The 17,439-nt window shown below is 40.7% G+C and overlaps 3 protein-coding genes and 3 long non-coding RNA genes across 7 annotated transcripts; 2 read left to right on the top strand and 4 right to left on the bottom strand.

The window, feature by feature from the left end:
- The first annotated feature begins 23 nt into the window (after positions 1-23).
- LOC135485854 (uncharacterized) lies at positions 24-741 on the top strand. The gene is made up of 2 exons (XR_010446640.1): positions 24-211; positions 546-741. It is a non-coding gene; the product is annotated as an uncharacterized LOC135485854 (long non-coding RNA).
- Positions 742-945: 204 nt separating this feature from the next.
- Positions 946-2,051, bottom strand: LOC135486797 (uncharacterized). Its single transcript, XR_010446747.1, has 3 exons — positions 1,981-2,051; positions 1,655-1,849; positions 946-1,392 (listed from the first exon to the last, which is right to left on the bottom strand). It is a non-coding gene; the product is annotated as an uncharacterized LOC135486797 (long non-coding RNA).
- A 497-nt stretch (positions 2,052-2,548) lies between these two features.
- Positions 2,549-5,910, bottom strand: LOC135485981 (pancreatic lipase-related protein 2-like). The gene is made up of 8 exons (XM_064768420.1): positions 5,832-5,910; positions 5,299-5,576; positions 4,845-4,991; positions 4,404-4,515; positions 3,736-3,867; positions 3,312-3,428; positions 2,940-3,055; positions 2,549-2,713 (listed from the first exon to the last, which is right to left on the bottom strand). The coding sequence occupies exons 1-8, from the start codon at positions 5,908-5,910 to the stop codon at positions 2,549-2,551; spliced, it is 1,146 nt and encodes a 381-aa protein (XP_064624490.1).
- A 608-nt stretch (positions 5,911-6,518) lies between these two features.
- Positions 6,519-10,408, bottom strand: LOC135486293 (uncharacterized). Of its 2 annotated transcripts, none has more exons than XR_010446683.1 (3): positions 10,348-10,408; positions 9,807-9,969; positions 6,519-9,433 (listed from the first exon to the last, which is right to left on the bottom strand). It is a non-coding gene; the product is annotated as an uncharacterized LOC135486293 (long non-coding RNA). The 2 variants fall into 2 exon arrangements; XR_010446682.1 differs by having other exon boundaries at positions 9,807-9,996; positions 10,348-10,402.
- Positions 10,409-11,209: 801 nt separating this feature from the next.
- LOC135487196 (ATPase GET3-like) lies at positions 11,210-14,970 on the top strand. The gene is made up of 7 exons (XM_064770686.1): positions 11,210-11,607; positions 11,989-12,136; positions 12,381-12,529; positions 12,911-13,061; positions 13,352-13,459; positions 13,606-13,806; positions 14,040-14,970. The coding sequence occupies exons 1-7, from the start codon at positions 11,498-11,500 to the stop codon at positions 14,172-14,174; spliced, it is 1,002 nt and encodes a 333-aa protein (XP_064626756.1). The 5' UTR covers positions 11,210-11,497; the 3' UTR covers positions 14,175-14,970.
- Positions 14,971-15,045: 75 nt separating this feature from the next.
- LOC135487206 (NADH dehydrogenase [ubiquinone] 1 alpha subcomplex assembly factor 2-like) lies at positions 15,046-17,121 on the bottom strand. The gene is made up of 6 exons (XM_064770699.1): positions 16,922-17,121; positions 16,481-16,570; positions 16,216-16,256; positions 15,935-16,009; positions 15,647-15,710; positions 15,046-15,320 (listed from the first exon to the last, which is right to left on the bottom strand). The coding sequence occupies exons 1-6, from the start codon at positions 17,049-17,051 to the stop codon at positions 15,253-15,255; spliced, it is 468 nt and encodes a 155-aa protein (XP_064626769.1). The 5' UTR covers positions 17,052-17,121; the 3' UTR covers positions 15,046-15,252.
- Between the last annotated feature and the right edge of the window lie 318 nt (positions 17,122-17,439).

The following is a 17,439-nucleotide window of genomic DNA, read 5'->3' as shown; positions in this document are numbered from 1 at the left end:
GCCCGTCTTGCTTTGGACACAGGTATTCGAACTCATTTGAAGAACTTCCTTTTATTCTCAGAGAAATCACAAGTCCTAGGTTACCACGACCATCATTACAACAAGATGAAGACCGTCATGTTGGTTCTGATTGTAGCCTTGATAGCGTGTATCACACTGACTGAAGGCCGCGACTCCGAGACAGAGGAGAGATTGAGAATAAAACGCGGGGGTGAGATCATTTTTATATTCTTACAGATAGACAGAGCCCCAGACTCGATTCCCAGTTATATCATGTCGAGGGCGCTGTCACGATTTCAAGACAGTGTGTTTGCGGTCATATCACCTTTGTCAATTTCTAGTAGGCCTATAATATCCGCTGGTCACGGGATGAAAACACAGCATGTAAATGATGTTGCGGCCACTGCATGGCCCTACTGTTATCCCGTCTGTCCTGTACTTAATGCTATAGAAAAAGAACAGTTAGAGCCTACTACAAAACATCCAAGCTTCATCTCTTCTAAACTCGGACATAAAAAAAGTCAACGACTGCTTCCTTTTTTCAGGCTGCACACCGCCGGGTGGCGACTGTAAAGAAAATGAAGATTGTAAATCAAACTGTTGCGTCTACGGCAGATGTTGTTGGAGGGGTCGCTAGCTAGGATGACAGCGTTCAAATAGGAGCACGATGTGCTGCTCGGTCATCCCCCATCATTGATGTATCAGAGAAAATGCAATAAAAGTGACGAATCTAGACCTCAAGTAATATAATGTGTCCTCAGGTGTATACATAGTATCATTAGATCACTAAAAGTAGGTTCAAACCTGAAAAAAGGACTTCTTGCAAGACCTTTTAGTTAACACTTCGTCGCGACCAAAGCTTCCATTATATGCGACAAAAAGAACTTTTCGGACACATTCTTTACTATGGCTTTGGCTATGTATCTTTGTTCGATACAGAATCAAACCCGAACATGCACAGTCAAATGATTCCCCTCTACTGGCCCTGCTCTTCTGTCACGGTTTCGCTGGACGGGTATTTACCCAACGAATGTTTTAGATGACATGTTTACGGTCTACAAGCAGCCGAAACCTCATCCTTCTCTGTACACGAGCCCCTTTGCTTACTCATCTGACATGGCCATAGCTCATTCAATTCAACGAACATCATTCGTTCCACGGAACCAATTTATTGCCGTATTGCAGTTGAGGAGAACGATAAGATGCTGCTTTGTGTTCATGGCACTGGTTCGATACTAGTGAGAATAGTAAATGACAAAACAATGACATTTGAGTGGTGCACCGGTTTATTCCAATCCTTTAGTTCCTCCTATTTATCTGCAACTGTCAGCGGTCGGGAAGGTTGTAGCAGTATTGTCTGCTACTGGCTGTCCATAACCACAAAATTCTTTCCTGAAAACAAGAAGATTGAATCAGGTGATTTAACATCATTTTCGTATCGACGCAAAATCATTATCAGTGTCATCGTTGGCGTACATCTTTCTTCAACGCAATGATGGAGAGTCATGGTTTCACTGCACTGTGGAGAGGTCACACATCAGCACCACGAATGAGAAGGCCTCCCCCGCACAAGTCTTACGGAATCGTTTTAAGGTATGCACATTATTTTCTATTTCAATTCTATCTGGCCATCTTTTCTCTTACGTATACGTACCTATCGCCAGAGTTACCTGCCTCTGCACTGAATTTGTAGACGTAGAGTTGTGGAGTGTGGAACCAGCTCCACTCCCAAGGCTTGTACAGGGTCGGGTCATGTTCCCATCGGAAAGTAAGGCTCTTTACATTCCTGATCTCATTGTATGATGTCACGATGAACTTATATACAAGGCCGTGCTGGAACTCAAATTGTCTGTATAGAGGAAAAGAGGTAAAGCTCAGATGTATGTCCTTTTTTAAAAGGTTTTAAGAATCAAAGGTAAAAAGAAATAGGTTTTGACAGATTGTGACTCGAACCAAATCAATATGAGAACGTTTCCTTACCCTTCAGTTACCTCGGCCTCATCTGAAGAAGCATAAAGCCCGTTTAGCTGGATATAAAGTCGGCCTTTTTCAGTCCAAGCATCGGGATGTTTTGATAAATCCAGCGAGACCGTGTAGTGGTAGACTGGGAAGAAAAGAAATCATCAGCGGTAGCAATTAAAAATTCAACAGTCAAGAGGCTTTTCGTCCGATTTTAAAAGGATGGATATCCATCCGTCCAGCTAAGATACACTGTCAAATAAGATGCTTGTAATGGTGTCATTATCATGACCAGAGGAGGGCTATCCATCAAAAAGGGGTTGGACATCGACAGATACATCCGCGAGAAGAAGGATGGCTTTTCGTCTGGTTTCAAAAGGACGGCCGTCTGGCTAAGATTACTACACTGCGTCATATGACATGTTTGTTGATGAGTAGGCCTACATGTATGTAAATAGATAAAACGATTCAATAGAATGGAACCGGCTCTAAGAACGTAGTATACGCGCTGTTGTTCAATTTTGGGATGGTTGTGAGTAGAAACGATTCAAAAGAACTAAACCAGATCTACTGGAACGTCGTCTACGCGCTATTGTTCATTGCGGAAGTGTACTGTGAACTCCGTACCGCAGAATGGGGCTGATCCGGCAGTCTCCAAAAAATATTTGACACCCGTCCCCGGACGTTTTGTCTCCCCAGCTTTCATTCCCATACTGGAACAGCTATCGGACAGGCAACTGAAGCATTTACCAGTCTAGAAAGGAAATAGTAGAGAGGTTATTACTGACGCGTGCACGTGCATGTCCCTGCCAGTGAAAGACAGTTATGATGGTGATCTAGTCAAGAGAGAACGAAATATTCTGTTCTACAATATCGTAGTCTTCCTATTTTTCTTTATCTACATGTATGCGTTTTTAATACGTAAGCGACCAATGAAAGGCAAAAGGCTCGAACTGTTGAACGACCGCGCAGAATCTTACCTTGAAATTTTCATAAGAGTCGCATCTGTATGAGGTGTATGGGCATTGGGTGTTGATGGAATCCATAAACAAATCGTGAGCTCTGATGTGGGAGCATGCCACATATTGCTTACCGCCTGAAACGTCATGTACATGTAAACTAAATGTACATTACATTGCGTTTTTTCAGCACTTCGCGTGCCACGCCATGGGAGCAAGTTGATGCCTCAAAAGTGTTCATGACAAAGATGCGTTCAGAACCAAATACATTTGTGAAATAATAAATCAAAATGTAAGCTTACCTAGGGACCAATTTTACATTTGGCGACCTTTCAAAGTGCATGATGTCCCCGTCCTAGTGGAGATCGATATGTCGAACAAGGTAAGACTTACTTTCAAACAGACCATGAACTATGATATTATCGATGATGCTGTTATCACACCCTGGCTGTTCCTGACCGCCATTGGGATAGAAGTCGACGTGCCCGCAAGGCTGATTCATACCCATGCCTATCCAACGATAAAAAGTGATTTCTAGCGTTGACTTGATTCGCATTGCCCTAGATTTCTTTGGCAATTTGTTTAATCATAACTCGGACACGAACTTAAAGAACTTTCATTCGGAAGACGTTGCAGTCTGTAGTTTAAATAACTAGCCCGACGTCGCAAATCTTGTTGGGTAACCAACGATGTTCGGGCAACAAGTCCAACGCATTTCTGCAGACTTCGCTTGGTATGCTTCAGGACGACCATCTAACGCAATAAACTATTATCTACTCACTAGATTTTTGATTTTATAAATGGATATATGACCTACCACCATTTCCTGTGACTGCTCCAAGCAAGCTATCGGCATCTGTATGGATGACATCCACAAACTGTGCATCACTGGGGTCCAGGCGGACGGCGATGTCAGTGCCCTCGAAGTATGGTCCGGCCGGATCAAGCCCTTTTGGAAAATTTCAGGTGAAAATGGTTTAAAAAGATTAGTATTGTTCTAATGTACAACTGACTTGAGACATGCTACAGTTAATTTGACAATGTCTTCCATATGCATTGACGGTATTTTGACTTTCTTTCGATTCATCCAAGCCGGTTTTTGTAGCTAAACGGAAAAGTTGGAGCGACGATTGTCAAAGACAAAGAAGATGGTATCATCCTTTTCCATACAAGTCCCCGTCCGCTTACTCATCTGACAAGTGAACTAGTATAATGTCCACTAGTTACGACATATTGGGTGTTTTGGAAAACCGAACTTATAAAGTCCGTAGTTTTAATCTTTTTCGACAATATAGAGAGAGAAGAGATTCAACGTTTCCTTTATGCGCATGCTGACGCGATCGTCAATGCCATGATACAGGTCTCAGCTTGTTGATTCTCACGCAATGCACTCCGTATCCCGTAAACAAGTGTACAAAAGCGTTGAATTTCTCTAAATTCTCTTCTACATGCATATACATACATGCTGACAATAGAACAACCTACCAGTAATACGTTTGAGCCTTCCGTAGAGCGTGTTGCCCGTGTAGCTAGCAAGATGAGCACCAAGGCCCGACCCGATCAGATGAAAGCTATCAGGTTGAACACCAGTCGCATTCTGAAGTACATGTAGGAAAGCATTTCTTAATGCTGTCATGTTTGCAAGACAAATCCAACAATATGGCTGAAGCAGTGTTTGTTTGGTACTGTTCGTGATTCCAAACCGCTTGAATATTTGAAAATCGGCACATGCTTTCCATCACTCGGGATAAACGCCAGTTACCCCCTTATATTATTACGTCGTTGTCGCGTCATCAAATCGGCGGGCAGTTGAGCTGTATTTCGTATTTTCTTGGCCCATGGACCCGGTTTATCTTCAAATAATTCTCAGCAGCTCCCCCAGCTGAAGTATAAATTTGATTCTGACAACTTATAAGTTATACGAACCCCCAGGACAGTGATAAGCTGCGCCAGCTCAAGTCCGACCAAGCGCGTGTTGGCTGTTGCCTGGTGGTATGGGAAGGCACCTCCTTTCTCCCAGTCAACGAGGATCACATTCACGTCTGACTTCCGCAGGAACTCATTGGCGGTTTGCTGAAATCAAATACATGTATGCAATTCCTCATTTAGTGGGTGGGATATATGTTATATGTTGTATGGTACCAGGGATTTTCAATCCCAGCAAAAAATTCGACGCCAAAGAGACAAATGATAGTCCCCGGGAGTTCAAAATTACAAAATGGAGAGATCTATATAATAGAAAGCATGGAAAGGGTTGGAATATCACACTGAGCAACGGATGACATTCTCTAAACTGCAGCGGCCTGCATTTTGTATTGAAAGACCATGGCGGGACGAAACGAATGGCTACAGTATATGTCCCTATCGTTGAGTTACCTACATTAACCCACATTGCCCTTGAACTATCCAAAAATCCATGAATGATAACTTTGGTCTCCAAACTTGGGTCAAATCGCGTAAGGCTGATCCCGGCTGGTAACCTTGGGTTCAGGAGTTCCATTCTTCCACCAGTGTTTCTGTTGTACACCAGAAATACGGTGTCGATGTCGTTCCTCTCCTGCGGTAGGAGCTGCAGGGGCCGAGAACTGAGGTCATAGAATGCGCCCCCCGTGCTGAGGCATCCGAGCTCCCCGTAGCACTTTGTCACAGGAATCAAGCCTGAAGCAATAACGAACTCAGTGCTAGTGATAAGTGGACGATGATTAGTAGAGAAATTTCGACCTTCTGTTTCTCTCTTTTATCTATTTTTTAGCATCAACTTATGAAAATATGTTGATAATGAGCAGGGGGTCAAAGGAGAAACACACAGCGTCAACACTACTCAACATGATCAAAGGGAATTCCCTGTATGATCACAATGAGTTACCCTCACACACGGTTGAAGTGACCAACCATCACATTGTCAGTACTTACGTTTGGCAACATCAGCACCTCGTGTCTGCACACCAAGAAAGAACAGCCCGAATACATAGATGATCAGCGTCCCGGCCATTTTTGGGGACGATTTGGCGCGCTAATGATGCTGTGACTAGTTTCTTCTTGTTATGCCGGTAAATCTCCTTTCGAAGGTGTGGGGGATGAACATGTGTCGGTTATGAAACTTTGATAACATGTTCGAACTTATCAATTTTGAAAAATGGATGGAATTGTAACCGGTGCTTATCATTTCTACCATATCTGAAACCAACGAGGATTGTGTAAGTGTAACTTTTCATGTTTGGATAAATATCTGAACTCTGGTCGGAGTAAAACTTTCGGCCTCTTGCAAGCATTTTATATCATTCGAATGCACGGGAGAGGTGGTACTACTGGGGAGTTGGTCGAACGATAAAGCCGTATGGGTGCGACTGCGGCCTGGACGACTCACGCAACGGTGAGTTCGTCTCCTCTTTGTACTGTTCTACAAGGAAGAGTACGGAAGGGCGACTTCGCAGTAATGTATGCATTCCTCCCGGTCCGCTGTGATGGTGAGCAAGTAGAAGGGATCGTGAATGGAGAAGGAGCATTGTGCGCAAGTTAACTTCATATCAACCGTGCAGGAGTTGATGATTTCCACAGGACGAGAGTAGGGCGAGCTCTAAAAAATAACATAAAACAATATACAAAAATATATCAAATTTATTATGACTCAAGTTTAATACACAGAGGCAATAACAACAGTGCCTCATTTTGATTATTCAAAACTTTGTTCAAATACACATATTTAATACAGGTTGGGGATATGACCTAATAATTGGGGAATGTGCAAATATAAACAAACTACATAATGGTAAATACCCATTAAGATAATATTTGTGAAAAGACCTACAGCTACAATCTCTTTGGCAAAGCCCTCTAATGACGTTTTGCATGAGTTGGGGATAGTAGTTTACATTGTTAACTTACTGGTATACTGTATAGTTTCACTTCACTCAATGAGTCAATTAAGTCTGGTTTATGCAAGGCCAATACAAGGTTTACTGCACATGAAAATATGGTGATATTACAAATTGATATACTTTACAAATTTGGGCCCTTCGGTAGACTTTGACTCAACAGGAAGACAATAGTGACATTTTTAAGGGACAATATAAACACCAGATTTTGCCAGGTTTCACTAAGTCACTGATAGGAGTCTTATTTGTCTTGCAGTACACTGGCACCATTCAGCATTTTTCGAGCTTGTTGTACAAGGAAGACAAACCAGGCCCAGGTCTTGAATCAACTGTGCAAATTAGTCAACTAAAGACTTATAAATGAACCCCCTAGCACCTGCTCATTATTAGTTCCCCATTATTCAAAACCACACAGTAGTGATATTTTGCACTGTATCAATGAATGAATACATGTGTGTCACTTCACAACAAACTACAGTAGAAATTAATGGATTAAATTGAATGGATACAACCAATTTGGGACCAGAACTAGTGTCCTTAATAGAGCGTTTGTCCTTAATAGAGAGGTGTCCGCTAAGGGAGGTTCCACTGTAGATGGAATGTGAAAAGTAAGATAAAAAGATCATGAATGAATAAAGTGAAAAGTACATATGAAATGAGAAAAAACAAGGTGCAACATTACTGGTAAAGTATTGTTTCAAACAAGAGGCTGAGCAAAAAATGAAATGGATGTTTAAATACAAATATGATATCATCCTAATCTCAAAAGCTATAAAGTGTTTACAACCAAAATAAACTGTGTAAATACAGTGTAAATTAGTAAGTAGATATAAGATACAGTATTAATTCAAAGGAATGTTAAAAAATTGTAATAAATCAATCACAATCAAAATTAGCAATCACAGGACAACTAATGAACACTGTGCAAGTCACAAACACAAAGTTGTTTACAGGAGAGCTCCTTGTCAAAGCAAGGGGGAGGGGGACTAATCGAGATACTAATACATGACTACCCTGCGTTAGTTTGAAATGCATACAGAAAAAATGACTTCAATTTTCAATTGAAAAACAATTTTTCAAGCCACTAGAACTACAGCGTATGAACACCTATTCGTTTGTAGAAAGAAATTCTAAAAATAGTGAACTGAGGTATTTTTGGATGTTATTTCTAAAAGTAAAATGCTTTAGTTTTTAAATTATGATTGTCTTTTTCAGAACACTGTATTCTATTGCACGGCGTGACTTATACTCTTCTCAATCTCAGTCAGGCAGAGAAAATTTTCACCATTGAGTTCCCTCAGTCACCCTCATATATGGCATGTTAGAGACTGATAATGAATCCCTTTTCTCAGTTCATTGTGTAGTTGGTATAATATATTCATACTGTACTTACATACAATACAGGCACATTGTTACAATACTGGTAGATAAATCAAATTTGTCAAAAATGTGAAAATAATTGTGATTTTACACTCAGTACAGCAACTCTGCTTTAGACTATAAATGGACAAACCCAACAACCTCCTGCAAAAATCCCAGCCCACTCTAGTGGTTTATCGAAATCCCACCTTCAAAGACTGACCTGTTTGGTCACACTCACTTTACAAGTACATTTCAACTAAAGCCCGCCGTCAACTGTTGTATACAAACTGAATGTGCACGAGTCATCAATTGAACATCGAAGTTCACTACCTTTAGTTTAACCTAGAAACAACTAACGAACAACATTACCAACAGCTTCTATCTAGAAAGAATGTAAGCAGTGTTTGTTCATAAAATAACCCGTCTTGTATCAATAATCTCATTTTTTACAACTTGCAACAGTTTGAACTACATTTGCATTCACTTAAGATACAAAGCTTGTATGAGATGAAATTTAGGTACATCTTACAGTTAACATGGAGCCAGGTTAGCCATGTATTTTCTACCCAACATAGTTGATGATGTTCCAATTCTAGATTATATAATACTGACACTGTCTGATGGTTTAGGCTTTTCTGCCAAGAGGGATGTTAGAAAATTTGACCTCCCCTATGTAAAACAATATTTAGGGCCAACCCGAGATGACAAAGGCTGATGTGCAACTGCAATCCTTGAATTCGATCTCATCTATTTTGATAAATGATGGGTGGGCTACCATTGAGTGTGTTTTTTTTACAGAAAGTCAGGATAGCTCCATAGCAGAAACCGTTTTTGACTGAAACCAGAATCAGCAGAGGAAACTAATGTTTTCTACAACATGCAGGTATAAAATTCAACAAGAAAATTAGCACCATCAATCAACAATGGTTATTTACATTTTCCTGAAAGACCACCATATCACATCACAATGGCAAATGTTCAAATCCACTGCACTACCAAAGGTGATAATTTCTCCGCAAGTCATTCCACAACCAAAAAAGCATGGTTAAGATCCCAAGTTTTGTTTAATGCTCCACAAAACTTCTCCACAATGTTGATATTAAAAGCACAACAAATAGTCCAGCAGCTAATGAATGAAGAAATACTGTCACACACCACCATCTGTAGGTCACATGAGACCTCCTTGAAAATTCGGATTTATTGTATTTTACAACATTGTTGTTATGCTTCGATGACCGATTATTATCCACATCTTTGTGAACCTGAAGACCATTGGCACTGAAAAGACCAGAATAGAGTTAGTAATAACAGAATCTTACAAGTGTACTTCATATCTTTACTTTAGATAAATTAGATAAAAACTTGCAAATTTTACCTTTATTTTCATCCTTGTAATCACAACAATCAACTTGTAAAGCAATGTAACCATAAAGATTGAGCCATATTTTACACATGTGGCCAAAAGTGTACATCCTGAGATACAGGTTTTGATACTCCTTCATCGTACACAAAATAACGAGAAGAGGGGTATATTTAAAACCACTGATTACGCCAGGATGCAAGTGTAAGGACTTACATGAACTATTTTTGCTCCCATTTTTATTTACAAAATTGATGGACAGCTCATTCTGAGATCTCAAGACTTTCATACCTTTTTAGTTCACCCGATTTTCTGCACTTTATTGATGATGTGTCCTCCGCCGCCATCTCACCAATGTATGCGTTCCAAACTATGTTGTTATCACCAACCGGCCTGCTCACATTGTACAGGTCAAATCAAAATTTTCTGTTGATCAGAGCCCGACAGAGGGAGACTGAAATAATTGGGCAGACTTTACCAGCTGAAGAAGATGAACGAAGCTAATCTTAAACTTAAAGGTCATACAATACATACAGTGATCACTACAGAAAATGTTCTCTTTACAACAGAGTCAAATAAGGCAAAGCAAAGCAAAGCAAGACATGAATGCACCATTTAGACATGGTCAACACTCGTGTGAACTAAAACTGTGTACATTTTTTTGGCACCGCCCTGTAGAGTTGGCGAACAAAAATGCAAGCACACCTACAGATGCCCTAAATTCAAGGCTTTTTCCTGTGTTTATGCAAACCTGTCTGGGCTCAGGTGATACCAGGCCTTCTTATGAGATAGATAAGCTTATTGAGAAGTAAATCAAAGCAACAACACTCACCTCAGACGTTTGAGAGCGCTCAGCTAGCTAGCTGCTCTTGTCATGCCCCCTGCGCGATTTGGTGCAATCCGAAAAAACTAAGTGAGGGAGATTTACTCATTTGCATAATACAAACTTCGGGACCTAGGAGCGCCACTATCGGTTCTGAGACAAACCAGGCTGCTCGGCGACAAATTTTTCCCTAAGATTTTTGGCGGGAATAAGATGCAACCTGAGAAAAAGGTTTTGGATACAAGTATCGAGAGGCGGAGTGTATTGAAATGAGCATATGGCAGTACGGAAGTCATGGTTCCAGTATGCATTCCAATGTACTCAAATAATTCTCCTGCGGGAATACAGATGACCAGGAACTCAACAAATGCACATGTTTTAAAAAATGACTGGTCATGAGACACCTTCACTATATATATATATACGCATATATGTATATAACTCAGCCTAGACTGACCAACAGCCATTCATCAAGTGGAAACGTAAACTGCATCCGTGAAAAGGTGGCTGATGTTGAAGTTATTCTTTTAACTGTTAATCTGTTCGACACTGGCAAAAGTGGTGCCAACTGATCATGAGACAATATTCCTCATGAGTGTATAATGAATGGATAGTTCACAATGGCAGCTTGTACCATAGTAGATGGATACCAGGTTATAAACTGAAGGCAGCAGCCAAGATAGGCAGGTATAGGCAAGATTAAGTAACACGAAATCGCCAATAGACTTTCTCGCCAACCAACCTGGTTTGCCTCAGCACCGATGGTGGCGCTCCTCGGTTCCGAAGTTCACACATTATGCAAATTAGTAAACATCCCTCATTTAGTTTTTCCGGATTTCACCAAATCGCCAAACCAAGTGTGGTACTTTGAACTTAGCAGAACATGAAATCTTTTCAATAATTTGCAACAGATTTTACAGATTTCACGACCAATATTGCATATATGAACATGTATCCCACTTCAAATAAGCTGGAATAATACAATGTATCTGTTCTTTGTTTTAAATTGAGCAATTACGCAGTACTTTACGAGAGAATCGGGAAAGAACAATAGATTTTTCTCGTTTCATGAAATATTTCGTGACGGCAACCTGACCGCAGTCTGCCTTAGAGCATTTACACGTAGGTTATACTCATAATACACAGGACTTGCATCAACATGGATGATTTGGAGCCTCTCGAGCCGACTGTGAAGAATATTCTGGATCAAACGTCCTTAAAATGGGTATTTGTTGGTGGTAAGGGTGGTGTTGGCAAGACAACTTGCAGGTAAATAACATATTACAGTGTATGTCAGTGACGACAGAGTTTCACTTTCAGTATTTTTATCATTTTTGTAAACTACCTAGTTCCAAATTTTTTATATGAAATGAATGATAATGATTGATAGGCCTACAGATAACAGTGTCAGTGAATGTCAGTCACTGTCAATCTGTTATTTTCATGGAACTCGGGTAACTTTGTGCATGCCAGTTGGAGGATGACGTTCACAATGACAAGAGCCACCACAGCTACACAACAAACCAGCCACTGCATTTTAATATGCTGCATCTCAGCTTATCCCCTTGTGAAACTGAAAGTAATATAGCCCCACTGTGCAAAATTACACTGTGTTCATTCAGTAACTGAGTCCTGTTATTTCCTTTTTAGTTGTAGTCTTGCTGTCCAGTTGAGTACTGTGAGAGAGAGTGTTCTGATTATTTCAACTGATCCAGCCCACAATATCTCTGATACATTTGACCAGAAATTTACCAAGGTCCCGACAAAAGTCAAGGGATTTGATAATCTTTTTGCCATGGTAAGAAAACATCACATGTTTAATTAGGATATGTTGAATTCTGTTTCTTGAAAATCTTTTTCTGAAGAAGTTTTTTTTTTTTTGCCTCCATCATGATATATCGCTGTCAGTAATTGAGGAGAGAGGAAACTCACACTCTGAAGATGAGTTTAAAAGAACAGCTTGAAGTTCCACTCTACAATTGAACTTCATTCTGTTTCAGTCAACAACTCTGTGAACAAAAGACCAATCTTTTCTTTCACAGGAAATTGATCCCAACTTAGGTTTTTCTGAACTGCCAGATGACTACTTTGAGGATGGAAGTGCGATGAATCTTGGTAAAACCGTGATGCAGGAATTACTTGGGGCTTTCCCTGGCATTGATGAGGCAATGAGTTATGCAGAAGTTATGAGGTATGAAAATATCAACTTCAAGCTCTAGCAATGGTATTAAATCAGCAGGAGAATTCCTGAAAAATGTCGGAACCTCAAGGACAGTGGGACACCATATGGCTGACTGCCCTTAATCATTGTAGAGATGTCCTCAACTTACACTACAGAAGTCTAATTGAACCGTCACCGGCTCTTCACTGTCCTTCGAATGAGGAGTAGATCTGAGATTCCTTGCCAGGGCATAAAGCAAAAGATCCCAGCAAGTGAGCAACACGTGTAGCTTGCAATGGACTTCCCTTCCTTAGCCAAACGCCCCAGGCATAATGATAAATATACATGTATATTGACTGGGTCCCAGAATCGGTTTTCTAACTCTTCCATCCTTCTTGTGTTCTGTTTCAGGCTTGTGAAGAGTATGAATTTCTCTGTGGTTGTGTTTGACACAGCTCCTACAGGGCACACCCTTCGACTGCTCTCCTTCCCCAGTGTCGTTGAGAAGGGTTTAGGTAAACTTCTCAGACTCAAGAATCAGATCAGTCCATTTATAACACAGGTGAGAAAAGATTTAGAGTTTTCATTCCGACAGCATTATGACAGATTCTAAACTGTGTTGTATCAAGTCTTGATTGTATGAATCACGCAACTCCTTAACTTGACTACTTCTCGAGTAGTCTGTGTCTCCTAATGCATCATTCCAGCAATATTGTTTCTCCTTTTTCTGGCTTGCCATCTAATTTCCGAATTACAATTGAGTGGCTTCCACTGTTGAGCAACAGCAAGTCCAGTGCATGTATTTCTTCCAGTAGCCTAGGACATCTTAAATGCTTTTGCTTTGTTTTGTAGATTGCTGGTTTTATGGGTCTTCAAGATATTAATGCTGACGACATGACAAAGAAGCTTGAAGATATCTTACCAGTCATAAGACAAGTTAATGACCAGTTCAAAAACCCTGTAAGTATTCTGGTCTAGTTAACATTATGTTTGAACGAAGAAAATGAGAAATGGCCAAAAAGCATCTCGTGCAATCTGGACACTCGGATCAGCCACTCGTGCGGTTTTCTTATTTTATCTGTTTAACCATATTGTTTCATTTTCAGGACCAGACAACATTCATCTGTGTGTGTATAGCAGAATTCCTCTCCCTCTACGAAACTGAGCGATTGGTACAGGAGTTGACGAAGTGTGGGATAGATACCCACAATGTTGTGGTCAATCAGTTACTGTTCTTAGCAGAAGGCGAGAAACCCTGCAAAATGTGTGCATCCAGACATCGGATACAGGCAAAATATCTAGATCAGGTAAGAATTCTAAAGGATCTGGGAGACAGGGTGATGTGGTGGACTCACAAATTGAGCAAATTTCCAGGAGGGCACAGATTGGGTCCTGTCGTAGTCCACATCAGATGATTTCAATGATAGGCCTATTCCAAAACTTTGTGAGCAAACAGCTGTCACTAATCAGCATCATCACTTGGACTGATCACCCTTTTAAGGAGGCATGTGTTAATTGATAAAATGCTCTTATGTTACAGATCGATGACCTGTATGAAGATTTCAATATTACGAAAATGCCTTTGTTGGAGCACGAAATACGAGGAGTCGATCAAGTCAAAGCTTTTTCACGTCTTCTTGTGGAGGACTATAAAGCAGGCCAGCCCTTACCATAAGACAGGATGGATTTTAGATGCAGCCATTTTGTTCAGAGATGGCTGCGGGTGTTGTCAAATGAGTCAAAGCCTTCTCATGCCCACTACAGAGTAGGACAACCCTTACCATTTACCAGCATAGATCCTAGACACAGCAGATGTACTCAGGGACAACTTGAGATACATGTTTGGCTCCTTGCTTCAGCTTTTGTCTACAGAACTATTGCTTTACACATCTGTTGAAGCCAGTTTTTAAGATCCGAGGGGAATTCCAAGCACTTACATGTATACAGTTTGTTCGTTTCTCTAGGAAAATAGGGTTATTGGTACATGTAGTTACAAATCGTCATGAATGTTAGGATGATTGGTTCGGGCATGTAAAAAATATCATGCCATATTTATTTGTACATGATTTAGCAAATGACTGTCACAACATAATGTACTTGGGATGACTTTCCATCACTGCCTGTTGTATTTTTTGTTGCTTCTGAAAGCTTTGTAAATAAATCTTGGTTTGGTCAAAAAGGTGTTCAGCTTTGTTTCAAACAATGTTTAGTAAACCTTTCTTGTATATATGTATCTGCGGAGATTGTGTCCCTCAAAGTAACATAAATGGCGAAGAGGAAGACATCAATCAACATGGCAAACATGTGTGACCATTTTGGCCCCTTCTCAAGGTCTCCACCTCCGCCTGGAATGTTAGCCTCCCAATTTACTGAGTAGCTCATCTTGCTCTGGATCTGATCCGCCTAACTTCCTTTATGGTGATGCACCACTGATAATCAGGGGACGGCCAATTGCAGCTGGTAACAAAACCGCTGAGGAGTTGTCCCTCCAATAGTCAAGTACCTCCAACTACTCGGTCTAAACAGAAATAAGGCAAAACTTCAGGTCTTTTTAAACATTTTTATTTGCAGTCACTCTTGAGGAACAATGCACTCCATAAATTACTGATTGTAATACCGATCCAGGTTTACTTCACATCAGAGATCAATTCTAAATCCATTTTCAGATGATACAAATGTTGAAGAAACTCCGGTACCGGGTACGGTCCACTTCATAAATAAACTCCAAGCCTGAACCTCTCATCTCACTGTTGTCATCTGTCTTCCTTTGTTTTAGGCTCGACACCGGGCACTTGTTCATAATCCGAGTAGGTTGGGAATTCTGGAAGATAAGAATAAACTATCATACAGCTTGGCTTAGAAATTTTTCCATTAGTGCTGTAAGAAAGTCTGGAGCTGTCATGACCACAAGATGATCACATTGTGGGCACTGCCACTTTTCTAGTCAAAGCACTACTCGCAGGAAATAACACCAGGCCAGCATCCTGAAGGTTGACACAAAGAATTTATCTAGCAACGTGAATCACTTCTTAAGTATAGAACCACTTGCTTGAGACAAGATCTTTCTCTTTCAGAAAGCTAGTCATTCGATACAGTCCAAGATGGTTTATGAACAGGATACTGGAGCACTCGAAAGCATTTGCTCACTTGATTTATCTTGATAAGCTTCCACACGATGAACTGTTCCAGCTTCATAATTTTCCTCTGCTTCCTGAAATGACAATGGTGATGACAATGTGTGGGAATCATCTTTAATTACCTGCCATTACGATTCTTATCAGAGTGGCACGAGCAATGGTCTAATGATTGGAACATTGGGGGTTCGACAACCAAGACACACATGCATTGAGCAAGTCGCTTTGCTTCGATAACACTGCAGTCTGAATGGGTCTTACTGCTGATCAGACGTCTAATTATGACACCTAGACTTCTTACCAGTTTATCTTTCATATCCTGTTCTTGGGCTCTTGCTTGTCTTGCCATCATCATTGCATAATTTTTATCAATCTCCTGAAATAAGATGGTTAACTGTATCAATGTACGCAACACAAATTTTCACGGAGCATTCTTGTGGTTCCAGAAGTCATAGTCAATGCCGTTGCCATGTTACAAAAGAGGGTGTAATCGTCCTGTAATTTGGTATCGCTAAAGCGTACAAATGATCACATCAGCTGAGCACTCTTTAGAAATAACTTATAGGGACAGCAGGTAATTACCTCTTGCATTGGTGGATCATTTCTCCTCCATCTTAGCCAAGCTGAAAAAAAATCCAAGTGGTCAGTTCAAGGATTCGGTTGCTTTCTCCCTGCAGCTGGATCAATCTTAAACTAGGCTCAGGAGTCGGTTGATATAGGTCTTTACTAGGTACAGGCTCAGGCTGCCATTTCTAATCACAACAGCTCCTGATTGAGTTTACATTATTTTACACTGAAAATTATCAGATGAGAGAATGGACCAGAACACACAGGCTTCAGCACTCACAGTCCCATTCTGTTGGAATGTCACCGACTGCGGTAGGATCTTCTGTATGAGCTTTATATGACCTCTTTGCCTTTACTCCAGATTTCTCATCTGAAAAGAAAGTTTTTAATTTTTACTGAAATGTGAAATGATCTGATAAGGAACAGAGGAAAAGAGGTTTATACGCTTGTTAAGTGAAGAGCACACATGGCGGCATTGCCATTGGTCCACTCCACGCACACCATAGTTGGAGCGACATTTTCAACAGTGTCTAACCCTATCCATGGTTCGGTGAACTTCGACCACTCCACTGCTGGGTGTGCTGATCTGGAATGAGGCAAACTGATCTAAAAAAATGATCAAAAATGAATTTTGAAAGACAGGGCGCCCCATAATAGTCAACGCCCCCGTGTAAATTTGATGATCAATGAAGATGAGCCAACATGCAAGTGCTTTCCTAACCTTTTTGGATCTCAAAATATTTATTTCCTAAGTGATCCTCTCCGACATATTTTTCAGATGTTCTATATATAACAAAAGATTTTTTAATACGTTGCAGAAATTGGCCAAAATACCCAGGTCGGCGAGACATCGTGCATGCACAGCGAACAACACTAGCTACACGCACATGCACGCACGCGCATTTGTCAAGCAAAGCAAAATAGGAATTCTTCAATGTGGCTAACTTCTCACAGCCGCAAGTTGGCTCTTCCTTCATCAGAGGGAGGGAGGGTTCCATAGTTCGCTTTAGAAGTAAGTCGCTGTCCTTTAGGGTCGGAGTGCAAAACTACTGGGTCGATTTCTTCGAAGTTTGGTTTTTCCAGAATCTAATTTCAGCTGGAAGCTTTGTAGCGCATCCAGTGTACAGGTGACCGTCACTCACTCACTCGAACACGTGTGCATAGTTTCAACATACTGTTGTGTGAGAGACCCTTATTGGCGACTTTGTGTAACTTTATCTTGCCTACCTAGCTGTTGCC

The sequence above is a fragment of the Lineus longissimus genome, chromosome 4, assembly GCF_910592395.1.
Source record: "Lineus longissimus chromosome 4, tnLinLong1.2, whole genome shotgun sequence".
NCBI lineage: Eukaryota > Metazoa > Nemertea > Pilidiophora > Heteronemertea > Lineidae > Lineus > Lineus longissimus.
This window is presented reverse-complemented; position numbering and strand designations above follow the sequence as displayed.

Excerpts from the sequence above, each read along its gene's own strand:
- LOC135485981 (XM_064768420.1), bottom strand. The coding sequence starts at position 5,910 with ATGGCCGGGACGCTGATCATCTATGTATTCGGGCTGTTCTTTCTTGGT. Across the intron at positions 4,992-5,298 it reads CAAGGGCAATGTGGGTTAAT|CAAACCGCCAATGAGTTCCT; the intron begins GTAGGTAACTCA and ends ATTTGATTTCAG. Across the intron at positions 2,714-2,939 it reads ACTCTTATGAAAATTTCAAG|ACTGGTAAATGCTTCAGTTG; the intron begins GTAAGATTCTGC and ends TTTCCTTTCTAG.
- LOC135487196 (XM_064770686.1), top strand. The coding sequence starts at position 11,498 with ATGGATGATTTGGAGCCTCTCGAGCCGACTGTGAAGAATATTCTGGAT. Across the intron at positions 11,608-11,988 it reads GTTGGCAAGACAACTTGCAG|TTGTAGTCTTGCTGTCCAGT; the intron begins GTAAATAACATA and ends TTTCCTTTTTAG. Across the intron at positions 13,062-13,351 it reads TCAGTCCATTTATAACACAG|ATTGCTGGTTTTATGGGTCT; the intron begins GTGAGAAAAGAT and ends TTTGTTTTGTAG.
- LOC135487206 (XM_064770699.1), bottom strand. The coding sequence starts at position 17,051 with ATGTCTCGCCGACCTGGGTATTTTGGCCAATTTCTGCAACGTATTAAA. Across the intron at positions 16,571-16,921 it reads ATATTTTGAGATCCAAAAAG|ATGAGAAATCTGGAGTAAAG; the intron begins GTTAGGAAAGCA and ends CTTTCTTTTCAG. Across the intron at positions 15,711-15,934 it reads AGGATATGAAAGATAAACTG|GAAGCAGAGGAAAATTATGA; the intron begins GTAAGAAGTCTA and ends TTGTCATTTCAG.